The sequence below is a fragment of the Porites lutea genome, chromosome 1 (assembly GCF_958299795.1).
Source record: "Porites lutea chromosome 1, jaPorLute2.1, whole genome shotgun sequence".
Taxonomy (NCBI): Eukaryota; Metazoa; Cnidaria; class Anthozoa; order Scleractinia; family Poritidae; genus Porites; species Porites lutea.
In genome coordinates this window covers 12,820,930-12,834,179 of record NC_133201.1, presented here as the reverse complement: position 1 = coordinate 12,834,179, position 13,250 = coordinate 12,820,930, and the positions used below count along the sequence as shown (strand labels likewise).

The 13,250-nt window shown below is 38.7% G+C and overlaps 1 protein-coding gene across 4 annotated transcripts; it reads right to left on the bottom strand.

The window, feature by feature from the left end:
- Nucleotides 1-4,290: 4,290 nt before the first annotated feature.
- On the bottom strand, nt 4,291-12,287 carry LOC140935296 (adipolin-like). Of its 4 annotated transcripts, XM_073384858.1 has the most exons (9): nt 12,121-12,287; nt 11,860-11,999; nt 8,834-8,956; nt 8,366-8,486; nt 7,780-7,817; nt 7,046-7,165; nt 6,083-6,273; nt 5,709-5,787; nt 4,292-5,125 (listed from the first exon to the last, which is right to left on the bottom strand). In XM_073384858.1, the coding sequence occupies exons 2-9, from the start codon at nt 11,968-11,970 to the stop codon at nt 5,027-5,029; spliced, it is 882 nt and encodes a 293-aa protein (XP_073240959.1). In that variant the 5' UTR covers nt 11,971-11,999; nt 12,121-12,287; the 3' UTR covers nt 4,292-5,026. The 4 variants fall into 4 exon arrangements, with proteins under 4 accessions (XP_073240947.1, XP_073240959.1, XP_073240950.1 ...); XM_073384846.1 differs by lacking the exons at nt 11,860-11,999; nt 12,121-12,287 and adding an exon at nt 10,642-10,859 and having other exon boundaries at nt 4,291-5,125; nt 8,834-8,950; XM_073384849.1 differs by lacking the exon at nt 12,121-12,287 and having other exon boundaries at nt 11,860-12,105.
- Between the last annotated feature and the right edge of the window lie 963 nt (nt 12,288-13,250).

Here is a 13,250-nt window from a genome sequence, read left to right as displayed (position 1 = left end):
TTCCTATGCTAGACAAGCCTTTGAGATCATCGTAACAAACAATAGGAATGTTTGAGTTGTCGGATTTCAGTTCTGTAAACTGTTCTAGTCCGTGTCGGGAAGACTTACTAGCCTGGGTGGTAGGCACCCAAAGGGGCAGGAGACAGACGGAAAAAGAGTTTTTGGGCCTAGCATGCAACTTACAGACTTGCTGAATATTATCATATTCAAGGTTTAAAATGAGTAGTGACATTTCCAGAACAGTGATCTCCACTTTTAGGGAAATGATTCTAACCCTAATTTCAGTTTCTAACCTTGAAGTTTCGAATAAGACAATTAATAGAAAACAATGATGCCCGTGCGGAAGTGAAGCCTGTGACGCTTTTATTTACAGAAGGTAACATTTGACAGTTATGATCTGAACTGATAAACTTTGCTCTTAGCTTGTGGCCCTCTGTTAACATAAATTCAATAAAATACATATATATAATTATATAAAAAATTACAATGTCATTATAAAAAGATGAAAAATTTACATACGTGACAGCTGTAGTAGACACAATTTAAAACCAAGCAAAAATAGTATTTGCAAACTATATAGAGTCTCATTATAAAAATTTTAACTAGTACCTAAAAAAACTATTAACTATCAGGGTGATGGGCTCCTGTAACTATTTAAAACAAGTAAAAGTAAAATAAAAATTTTACCGACTTAATAGAAAAGGCTACATAACTATTTAAAAGATATTCAAAATTTCCTGCCTCTTTTTGCTTAGTAATTTTAAAAATTGTTATACAATTTCTTTTTAAAGGATTTAACATTTTCAACTTTCTTTAGATCAGCGGACAGATTACAGAAAATAGGTATATTTCTTCGATCGGCTGAGCTCATAAATCACTTATCGAAGAAATATACCTATTTTCTGTAATCAGTTATGACTGTTTACAATACACGATGGACGATTTTAACCCCCCGGGGATTTTAATTGAAAGCCTCTCTAACATTAACAACAATTCATTAAATGTATCAAGTATTTGAAAGTTTTTTTTACTTTAAAATCACAACATATTTTTATGTTTCTATGTTTTTGTTCATTCCCTTTGTTGGTCTGAAAATATATTTTGTTTAGAAGATGTGGGGATTTTGCACAGTACTAGCATTAAAATATGCATTTTCGAGCCTTTTTCCCCCTACCGTAAAGTGGGTGTAAATAAAAAATGTTTATTAAATATGAGTTGCTTTTGAGGGACAATAATTGTGTACTTTACATCTTTTAAGGACCAATTTAATCCTGGGAAGTGAAAAAAATCGTTGAAAGTGAAAAACTTTGTAGTGGTAAACTCGGAAATATGCGCTATTTTTACTCTTTGTCACTGCAAAAAATTGGCCGCCGGGCGCTGAAGTGATTTTCCTCCCGAAAAAATTTTATTTTGAAATATTTCCAAAAACTAATGCGGTTTCACTCAGTTACTTTACTATCAAGATATATTCCTGGGCAAAATTTAAAGGAAACTGATTTTCCTACCCGAAACGCAGTGGACCGGTTTTAGAGAGACTCTCTCTTAAATTTCTCAAATAATTAATTTTCGCAGGTCAGGTGTCGCAGGTCTTTAATGTCGCGATTTTTTTACAATCGCGAAAAACGCGAAATTAAGTAGCAATAAGGTTATTCATCTACAGTGTGTGCTTCGAAGCTAAGATCTTTGTCAATAATTAAACAAAGTATAAACTTTTGATGCGATATTTAGTCGATATTTGTGGCGTTAAGGTGTAGTTGTAAGCTTGCTATTTCCGCACAAAGCTTATGTTGTAACCTTGTACCCGTAGCAGGTAATGCTTTTGTCTTCTCTGTATTGATGTTCATTTTGTTTTCAGTTGACCATTTCTCGATATTCTCCGAGTCATTAGAAAGAGCCCTAGTTAAAGAAGTGATATTATTCCAGTTTGCATTTAAGGACAGGGTGGTATAGTCAGCATATATATCAGTGGTGGAGTTGTTCAAATGTCAAGGCATATCATCCACAAATAGGAGAAATTAAAGTGGACCGAAGATAGATCCCTGCGGTATCCCTAAAGAGTAGGGTAAAAACTTCTTAACAGAAAGGGTTGTCGTATCCCCACATGCTCAGACTCAGAAGTTATTTTTGCAGTCTGACGATTGAAATTTCCGCTTTTAAAGGAACTGTGTCACGAAATTTATCAAAATTCAAACAATAGGAACTGCTACAAAATTGAAATAGGAAAAAAAACAAAAAAAAAACGGCTCAAAACCGGTTAAAAGAAGGTATAAATGAATAACACAGCACATGCAATAAGAGGCACAGAAGGCCAAGACAGCAGAAAATTGAAACGGACTGTAAATGCGGTTTTTGAAAACTGGTTAATAGGCTAACAGTTTTTCAAAGTTCATTTTTGTTACTTCAAGCAACAAAAGTGAACTTTGAACGACCTATTTTATTTACGGTTATCCGACGTGTACATTGTATTAAGAATTGTCTCACGCTATTGTATGTGAAAGGGGTTCTAAAGCCTACACCGCCACAAGCTCCTTCCTCTGATGCATTTCAAAGCGGTCGAAACGGCTTCAACTTTCCTGGAGACGAACTCATTACTTCGTGCATATTTTTTTCAAAAATCTCTTTTGACCGACCGTGTCAACGTCACCAAGAAGCATAGTTTCATTTCATAACAGAGAAAGGTGGTGAAGCCATACTGTTCGTAAACGCATGTCCTCGGAGGATTACTTTTGTGCACTGCTACCATTTGCTCATTATGCAAGAATTTAGACAATGATTGTTGAGAACGCACTTCTGCGGAGCAGGCTGAGAAACGTTTCGCGCGGAATAAAGTGACGTTCTCCCGTGCGAAACGTTCCCAGCGGCGAAGAGCGAGGAGAAACGGATGTTTTCGCAGGCTAGTTGAGAAACAGCCCGAACGGGAAACTAATCCCGACTGAAAAAGAAAAAAGAAAAAAGAGCAGCAGCCCATAACGGCTATTGACAAGAGAGAATACAACCTTTCGAGAGAGAAACTGCATGTCTTATTTTTTCCAAATATTATTTACATAATCACGACTCATATGGAATGTCAGAGCTCACAAAAGGATAGGCACCGTTAAAACCAAAATCAAAGTGCTATTCACCTATAGTTCTCACTCTAATTGAGAGATAAACAACTGAAATTCTTAACTAATTAAACGTCTGCTTAGAAACTTTTGGCTAAGACTGAGGGCCTCTTCAAATGAGCCCGGTTGAACGGGCCGGTTCGTTTACCGGGACCAATTTCACTTTGGGTTCATATGAGAAATTTCAGCCCGGTTGCCGAGATAAAAAAAGGCCAAAGATCCGGGGGATCGGAAGGGATCCGAGGACCAGTTCTGGCACGAAATTCGAACAAGGAAAAGGAACAAAGCAAACATGACAAAACACAAAAATTATAAATTTCGCGCCTACCATAGCTTTGGCAACCCCTAAAGCTGTATCGCTGCAGTTAAATGGGATGCTTGGCTTATGATGTGGAAAACTCAGCAGGCAATGCAAGACTACGCCATCTGGGCCGCCAGAATTCATCCCACTTTCATCCGGGTAACCGGGCTGAAGTGTTCATATGGCAAAATTTCCAGCCCGCTTACTGAGATCCCGGTTGGAAAAACCGAGATCTCGGGAACCGAGCCAGCCCACCCTCTCATTCGAACAACGCATCGAACTGATTTTACAAAGGATTTAGAGGTAAGGCGAGATCTCGGAAACAGGGCTCATGTGAAGAGACCTTGAGAAACCTCAAAAGGTGGTTAGCGTTATCCGGTAGATAAATCTCTATCCAGTGGATAGTGCAATTAATTTCCCAAGTACTTATCCGTTGGATAGTGATTTATCCGGTGGATAGCGCTATCCAACGTTCGAACAACCGGTGCCTGGCGTCTTACCGGTTTACTTGTCCAGTATCGGCAAACTCTCTGTAACTTAACGCTACGATCTGCTCTGGGTCTTGAAACTGAGAAGGTCAGAAGGTAACTAGAAATTTCTTATGCACGATTTTCCTTCACTTAGCATCCGTTTTTCCATCACAAAATCGCACTTTTAAAAGACCATACGTCTAACGATAGCCTGCGTGGCAGGCGTTTGAAAGGGAAGGGAAAGGGAGATTTTGGGCCTGCCACGCAGGCTAGTCTAAACGACAGCTACGTTAATTAGGAGTGAAAATATTTTAATTTTTGAAGGGGGTATGTCACGATATTTGTTAGCTAAAACTCTTTTTTCATCTATTGAATTCCAAAAATGGTCCAGTTTTGTGTAAGGCTATATTTAGCAACCCCCACCCCAAATAATATGGCTGGTTCTCCCTGATGATAATTGTTTGATCGAGAGCCCTAATGGATCTTGGTTTGATCTTCGCATCATAACTCTACAACCTTTTGTACTTGAACAAGACACCAAGTAATGACTTCTTCTCAGAATTGACCTAAAACAGTAATAACATTTGATGTAGCCCACTTAAGAACCAGAAATGCTTCTCTCGGTTCTATTTTACTTTGAAATAAATGGAAAATGATAAACACAAAATAGGGAGACGAAAAACAATCAAAACTGTTCAAAATATATGAAAACGCAGTTGCCTTGGCTACTTTGTCGCTCATACTGCAAGCTTCCACTCGCGCCGCGCCTGTCCGGGCGCCAGTACATACAGTTAGTAATGCATTCTGATTTAAATGACTCATTGAAGAACAGTTTTTTCCACGCACAGATCTAATGCAGTTTCTACGAGATTTGCAATCCCAGGAGCTGGTTTATATACATCTTCTAGCTCCAAAAACGACGATCAGTAGCGTTAAATGAATGACTTGCAAGACCAATACCTGATAAAAACCCGAAGGAAATAAATTGATTTGCATCCTTCTATTGTTTATAGTCTAGACATAATCTCAGTATTAGTGAAAATAAAGAAGAGTAGGTTGTTTGTTTTTTTCTTAGAGCACTTTTCTTAAGAATAAGAATAGTTTATAGTTCAGTTCGCAGTGTATGATGTTCTCTGTAGTATAATCTCCTATTAGCGACCAATCATAAGTCCAGAAAATGAGGTCTTCTCCAGGATGTTTATAGGCTTGTTGGTATTATTCTCGATGTACAGCGATACATATTGTCCAGCCTAGTAGAAAATAAAATAGTCTCAATACATATTAAGGGTAAAATTATATTTTTCAGAACCAATTTTTACTTTCCAAGACGACATGATCTTCTGTTCATCGATTTTCATGTTACTGGAAAGAAAGACTAAAAAAAGGGCCGCAGAGAAACACGAATGTTTTCTCTTTAGCGCATGGACAAACTAATGAATACGGACAGTCATGTGATTGACGTTGCTAGTTTTTAAAACCGAAACCTCGGGCTCGGTTTCTGTTGCAAGTTATGTTGATTTTGAAATTAACACAAAGGGCCTAGTTTCCCTTGCTGCCCCCCAAACAGCTTCGTAGGAGACTACAAAGGCCCAAATTCACGCTGAAAATCCACGAAAAACATCGTGCTGAACTACTGACGGAAAGTTCAATTCACAAGAAAAAATACTGAATTCTAGGTACTGCCTAGGAAGCAATTATACCTTACTTTGGCCCCTTACTTTATATCAAGAAAAGCGCAGATGACTACAAAACTTGTTTTAACTGAAATAAAAAATTAACTACAAGATATACATCCTAAGTGTAGCCATTCAAGGGCCATATGTCTTTTTTTACCTTTAGCATCAACATGCCACTGACTGTTACTGTGAACCGGAGACTGTTGCTTTCCATTCCTGTTATTGTTGTCAGAGCTCTGAAACAATTGATGGAAATACCTTAATTCCTGTTTAAAAGAAGGTGCCAATTTTTTCACTGAATATTCAAGTACTATAGGTACTCCCATGGCACGAGTGAAATTAAACTTCTACGGGGCTGGGGCAGTAATTTTGTGAACACAGACTGAGGAATGTTCAACTAAATCAATTTTAAGTCCAAAGGACGTTTGATACGACAATATCCAGTTTTAGATAATCGTATCAAAACCCCCGATTCCCATTTGTGCACATCATAGTGAATTTCAAAAATGATGAATCAGAATGCTCACTCACGTGTTCAATTCACACAGTGAACTGATGCAGATGCTGACTTTCACGTGATCACGTGGCCGCAGATTTGCTTCCCTGTCACGTGATAATAGTAGGTTGGCTGTGAGTTGGTACACACCGCTGTACCGGACGATATATCGTCCGGAGCGCACATTAAAATCATTTCCGCGTACAAACGTCCCAGAATGGTCGCCCTGCGTAAAAACAAAGAATCCAACAAAAAGACGGGGTGGTCAATGAGCACGTTAGATTAACTAAAAGCTAAGGAAGCTTAATTGAGTGGTGGGGGTGCAGAGTCGGCTAAAACAGGGACCTCTCTGACCACCAGCTAGTCAACAGTTGTTTCTCCATAAAATTTCCGGCGTCTTATCCACGCTCAAAGATATCTAGTTTTTTAATTATTCTCCTAACACTATCAGAAATTTCTGTTGGCAACATTTGTTTTTCGCAATAACACGGTGTCCTCGTTCAACTGAAACGGACTGTTAGGTCAACTGAAAGTAGTAAAACAATAATAACAATAACAATAATAATAATACTAATAAACTTTATTTTTATAGCGTCTATATCATCAACTGTCCTAGGCGCTTCACAATATCACAAAAAATATATTAAAACTCTAAAAAAATCTAACAACTACATATATTAGTATGAAAAATGAATAAAAATCTATTTATAAATTAAGAAAAAGCTTGGTGAAATAAATATGTCTTTAAGTGTTTTTTGAAAGAATTCAAGGAATCGTTATTCCTTAAAGATGTGAGTATGCTGTTCCATAATTTAGGTCCTACAATAGAAAATCTTCGATCATCATAAGACTTTAGCTTAGATCTCGGGACTTAAAGTAACTCAGTCAAACAAGAACGCAAAGAGTAGGAGCTGCAAAGCTTGCTATATTAAAGCCTGCTTTCTTTTACACGAGCAGAATTTGATCCGGAAATCAGCGAACAAACAATTTCCACGTACAGGCAGTTTGTAGTTTTTCAGTTCCTGGTGGGATTTCTTCGCAATCGTGACGTCATGTCGAAGTTCAACATGATGCGCTGAGAGGAGATCAGGTATTCCTGCTGCCATAAGACTGATGTTCTGTTGGAAAATACACTTTCTACTTTAAAAATCTTGAAAGCCATATACTCGTTTTTAATTTATAAGCAATGTTGAGTTACAATTGAACGCACGGGGGGGAGGGCTCAAATTACAACTACAAGTTATTACAAGTTAAAGGAGTAATACCTGTGGAACATAGAAAACGTTCGCTACCTACAACCCTGGTCAAATCTCTTGAGACACTAATGCAATAGTTCGTCAAATTGATGCATCTTCCTTCCCCCCTTCCCCGCCGGAGTAGTGTTGACGTTATGCATTCAAGTTTTAATTCAATACAATCAACACTGCCGTAGTTGGGGGAGAGGGGGACAGCAGAAACAGCCCCTTATAACAACATCCCCAAGCTTTTTTAAGAGGTAGAATATGAGTTAATCTCGCAACGTGCGTCTTTGTGCCTAATTTCCTCAAGTGTCCCAAGACGTTTTGACCAGGGTTGTAGAGTTCCACTCTATGAAGTAATTAATATTGTCTCGTTGAGTGATCATAGCCCGCTTAACAGATAATTTGTACGCTGTGCAAGGTCATGGGAGCAAGAAGTCACTGAAAAGCGTCTGTGACTCAGGGTGCAGGAAAAGAAAAATGGTTCTTCATACCTGGTCTGCAATACGTCTTGATCGACGATTTGCACTTTCTGTATGAAAACAAAAGAGCCGGATTACAAAAAGTCGTCATTCTTCATGTTTCAATGCCTGAATATTCTCTGACTGTTCTGCCTCTCTCTCTTTCTCTATCTTTGCACCCCCACCCCACCCCCCATCTTACAGCGTCCACTTTCTTTTATCGTGGTTAGTAAATTTGCGTTGAGAAAGTCGCGAGCTCTCGGGGATGTAGTTGTGGGTATAACCTTTATATTTTCAGAGGGGAAATTACTTTAGTTGTTTTGGACAAAGGTGAGAAACTGTCATCCAGCACCAGGAACATTTTTTATTTTAGCATACCCCGCCCCCCCTGCCCACGATTTTAGTTTATACAGAATTTTTTTTGCAAGTTATTCTTCCTCGTGTCAAAAGGCAGGGAAGATAAAAACGTTTACGCATAGATTTCAAGACTGTGTGAAGGCATTATGCAGCTGGATGTGTTGTTAATCAGAAGTGAGTAGTTTCCTTAAACAGTAACACTGAACCCATAAAATAAGCCATCTTAACAAGAAATAAACAGCGTGATAAAACCAGCGCTCACCCTGCACCATGCTCCTGAATTCCGCCATCATGGTGGCCTCGGTGATCTGGGCTCCAGGTGGACCAGCAGGTCCAGGTGGACCGGGAGGGCCAGGGGGACCGGGACTAGGTTCACACTGATTCTGCAAGTTATTTTAAACGTAAATGGATAAAGAGGTAAGATCTTGTCATTTTGGAAAACTAAATATTAAATTAAATATTTTCCTAAATCCAGCTGAAAAAAGATAAATCTTATAAGAAAGACCCCAAGTCGGTTATTTTGTCAATCTGAAAAAGGCTTCACATTCCTGTGTCAACGACACCATATCAGTAACTTCTGTTAACGTTCTCCTATCGAGAAAACTGTTGATTAACCCGGAACCATTGGCTTGAACTATTAAATAGCGTATCTTCTTCCACCAGAAAATAAAAATAAATTCATGAGAAAATAAGAAATAATTTTCTGTTTGGAGAGGGTTTTTTATTTTACCTTGGATGATTCTCTGTTGTGTTTATTATGCTTTCCCTTCTTTCCTTTGCCGCCTTGCTTTCTGAAGATGTTCCAACTTTCCGCAGGGTTTAAAGCATTCGAGCCATTATCAGCTCCCTGCAGTTTGGAGGATAATAAAAACAGTTCATCACTTATAAAATGAACAATCAGGAATCCAGCGTCACATTCCTAGCATCTTTTATTCGAGTAAACCCACCCTACCCCCAGCGCTAAGGCAAGCACTCGTACTAAAATGTCTCTTTTTTGACAATGGCAGGTTTTGTATCATGTTGGGAGTTGATCGTGTGTAATTACCTCCTTATGTGTGTTCGGTGGAATGTTGAGAGCTATTTTAAGCAACAGATCTCAGCAGACGCTCCCTTAAAGCTAACACCTTTTCTAAAGTATCTTCCATAACACCAGCAGAAATGTTCGTAAAACAGTTGTAAGAAATATAGATGGTATCAAAATGCTCTTAAGTCTTTGCCAGAAAAGAAAGGAATCGAGTTCGTACAGGCTTGATAGTGTCCCCCCGACACTGTGTTGATAATTTTCACAGAGTCACAGTTAACAGTTTGTAGCAATTAAACACGCGCCATCCATCGATGAGCAGACACAAGTGAAGGTCGGAAAACAACCTTTTATACCTCCTGACAGTGTAGAAGAACATTTATTTGAATGTCCTTATTATTGTAAGTTTTTTTTTATCAGTATATAATTAAAGTTGCTTTTTTACCCTAAATTGTCATTTTTAGTCCACGTTGTAAGACACTAAGGCTGGCCTTTGTTATTTCAGTTAGCCCAGTTTAGATATATTTAGACTTTAATGAAAAGAAAAGGAGGGCCATGACTGGTTTTAACTGCACTTGTCTAGTGTGAAAAACCGACATATACCAGTGGGCAAGAAATTCCTTCTTGCATGCGAAGCGTCTGATCAAATACCTTCAAGTCTAGAGGCTAGAAAATACTGTAGCATAAGCATTAGCTTGCAAATAGATCAGCAGAAAGCCTCACGAAATGAGTGGTTATTTATTGAGTTTGCATACCGTACCAACCATAATTATTGCCAGTAACTATTTTATTTAGAATACTTTCTGAAAAAGATCGGCTTTTCAGTTTCTCTATAAATACATGTACAATTTATTTTTTAAACGACTTTTGCAAGACGAACGTAGATATTTACATTGTCCATCAAAGGTTATCGGAGGCAAATACCGTCCTTTTTTTCTGCCGCTGTTGATTAAAAGAACCGCTTCACGTTAATTTCAAAATATCCTATGCATTACGAATGCAGCGGCATTAAAGGATCATCTAACTTCCGAAGTGCTTGTGTTCAACATCATACTGTATCTGGTAACGTGAACTGAACAGACTGACAATTACAGTGAAATCTATACAAAAATACCTAAACATAACTTTAAAACTTAACTGCCCATGATACAGAATTTTTTGGGAAAAGAAAAACATATCAATTAGTTTTCTTATCTTCGCGCGGCTTTTTCAGAATAGGAAGCAAAGTTGTTGCAAGCCAAAAATAGAAGACTGGCTCTACGTGAAAACATCTCAAACCCCGTTGACAAAATTTCCGCGACGCAATAGCTTTCCTTTCGACAAAGTTTACGTTTAGTAGACGCAACGGATTGGATACGCTAAGTTCACCTGGGCGTGGGAACAAGGTGGAACAAGACTCGTGTAGAGCATGACTGACACCACGCGTTCTGCACGTTCACCATCAGTTAATACTTCGGCAAAATAATAGATCTTGACCAAACTTCCTTCATGAAATAGAAAACAAAAAAAAGGCTTACTTTGGAATTCTCGAGGCTAGATGAAGGTTGGTCGGTAGAATCTTTGAAGGAGCTTTGGCTTCTCTGTTTTCTATCGATTTCCTGTGGACTCTCGGTGGGGGAAACTTTGGTAATTTGAAAGAGAAACACTGTCAAGACTGCAATTAATACAACAGAGTGAAAAATCCCCAGACACTGTTGCACAGCCATGTTGTGAAGGGAGCGCGAATAAAAATTGACCGAAAACTCGACCCGCAGCGTAATTTATTTTCTTTCCAAAGTTATGGGAGGTCTTTAAAAATGGGAAATATAGTATTAAATTTCCCTTTCGGGTGAAGGTCGTGATAATACAGCTATCGACTTATCGAGTAAAGATGGGCCAAAAGATCTGGAAAAGGCTGAAACCAGGGGCGTTGAAAGAGCAACTAATGTGCTGGTGCACATCTGTGCGACACCTTCTAAATTTTTTATCCTAAAAAACGACACACGTGCCACTTTCGTCGAAAACTCAATTATTTTTCCTAAGGAAGCCGCAAAATAAGATGACTAAATACTGGAAGCGTGGCCAACGTGTACTTGTTACATCGTCGTGGGGCCCCATCGGTTCTTTTAAGTACCGCCCAACAAATTAGCGATAACAGTTACCTTAAAGATGGTGGTTAGCTTAGTAATTGGTTGGGAGGAGTCAGAAATGTATGATTTGCCAACATTTTTGTGTTTGTCATCATGCCAAACTGTGCATGGATGTTTTTCACAACAGTCTTAGCACTCTCGAGTCTGTGAATTTCGTGTAAATCTAAAAAGGAAAACCATACAGGAAATCATGTTCCCGGAAACAATTTTTTTCTCTGACACCTTTTTGCACACACAAGAGATCGTGGCATAGTTACGCATAAAACCCGCGATGTTAACTATAATTTAAATCTACTTTTTAAAGTACAAGTGGTTTCCGCATTTCATTGTTAATTTTTGTTGAATGAGTAAACACTCAATAACTTGTTTGTTGACTTTGTTGATAATATCCTTACTTGGACTAAAAAGGAAGTCTGTGACTGGTTTATATCACACAGACGCAGAGGTTAGATACGACGCTTGGGGCAAATAGCCAGGGTGAAGATAATGTAGTTTGTGTGTATTACATCTTCATCAACAAATTACTAGAGCAAGGTTTTGTGCCTTAATGTTTTGTTTTTGTTGGGTGATTTGAAAAACGTAAATATGACTGAAAACGTTTCTTACCACAGAAAAAGCATTTCGTCGGCGAGCGAGTGATAGCCTCTTGCCCGACGAGGCCATCTTGGTTAAATCCAACACCACAAAAAACACGTACAGGATGGCGGCGAATCGCATTTCTTTCTTTCGTCGCAAACCTCCGTTACCTACCAACAGGTGTGGAACACAAGGTTTAGCTTCGCTTGGATGTTTGCGCAACACGCACGTTCTAATCAAACTCGTGCACCTCAAGCGGAGCTCGAAAATTGAAAAATTGGGAAGACTTACCTTGGGTTAAAGATTCTTGAAATATTCAGTAATTTTTTTTGTCTGGCCTTGCACTGACAGCGATCCGTTTATAACTACAATAGGGTAGGGCAAACAGGATCACTGGTCTTCTGTAACGTTAACACCTACGAGATAAATTACTTCACAAATGGATACAAATGACCTTCTGATAGGGGAATACAAAGATTTATACACCGGCCGACCTGATGATATCGCGCTTATTAAAACCTGGAATCGAGTCATGGGATAGCCAATGGGAACGTTGTAATTTGGCTGAATGTCATTTACAAAGGAGCGTTTCGATAATTGTACTGATTATCTTGAAGGGTTGTTGAGAGACAAAGTAAGAACGCTTAATTTGCGGCCCCTTTGCAATCAAATCCAGTCTTACCCTGGAGGAAATTCCCGTGGCAGAAAAAAAATTTCTCGTCAATGTTCTATTGTTTGCAAATATTCTGGAATTTTTCCCGTGAATGTTATGGGATTTTAAGGACTCTACAAAAAGTTTCCGGCTCAGAAGAGGAATAATCGCTGTTATATGGTTAATTGACCTTGTTATACTCTCAACAGCACATAAATCATGGCATAGAGGATTAACCTCTGTAAAGGCATTTGTGCCAAATATCTCCAAGGCCGAGACAAAATTACATCGTTTTAGATGACTTATCATAATCAGGTAGCCTTTTCGTCTAGTATCGCAGGCTTTTTATGCAATCTTCCCCGTTCTTCAAGCTTCAGAACTTCACTTATCGTCTACAGCTACGCAGCACTATAAACAGCACCACAGGGAAGCTTACTGCGTAGTAGCTTTCATCTGAAGGGTCACACTTCAGAATTCAGTCATCCACACATACTTCAAAAACTAAAATATCCTGTGCAATTGCAAAGCATTTCTTAATCGCTTTCATTTACCTTCATTTGACTGGTCATACCTTTTAGAATTTCCTCACGGTATCAAAGTAAGAGTCATCTTGTAAAGCATAATAAAAAGGACGAAGTTATTTTTGTAGTAGACTACGAGTAGTCCCCCATTATTCCTCAGGGCCCTGCTATCCCTGAGGAAAAATAGGGGACTACTCGTAGTCTATTTTTGTAGCAATTTCTTTTGAGAAAGCTCACATCACACCTGA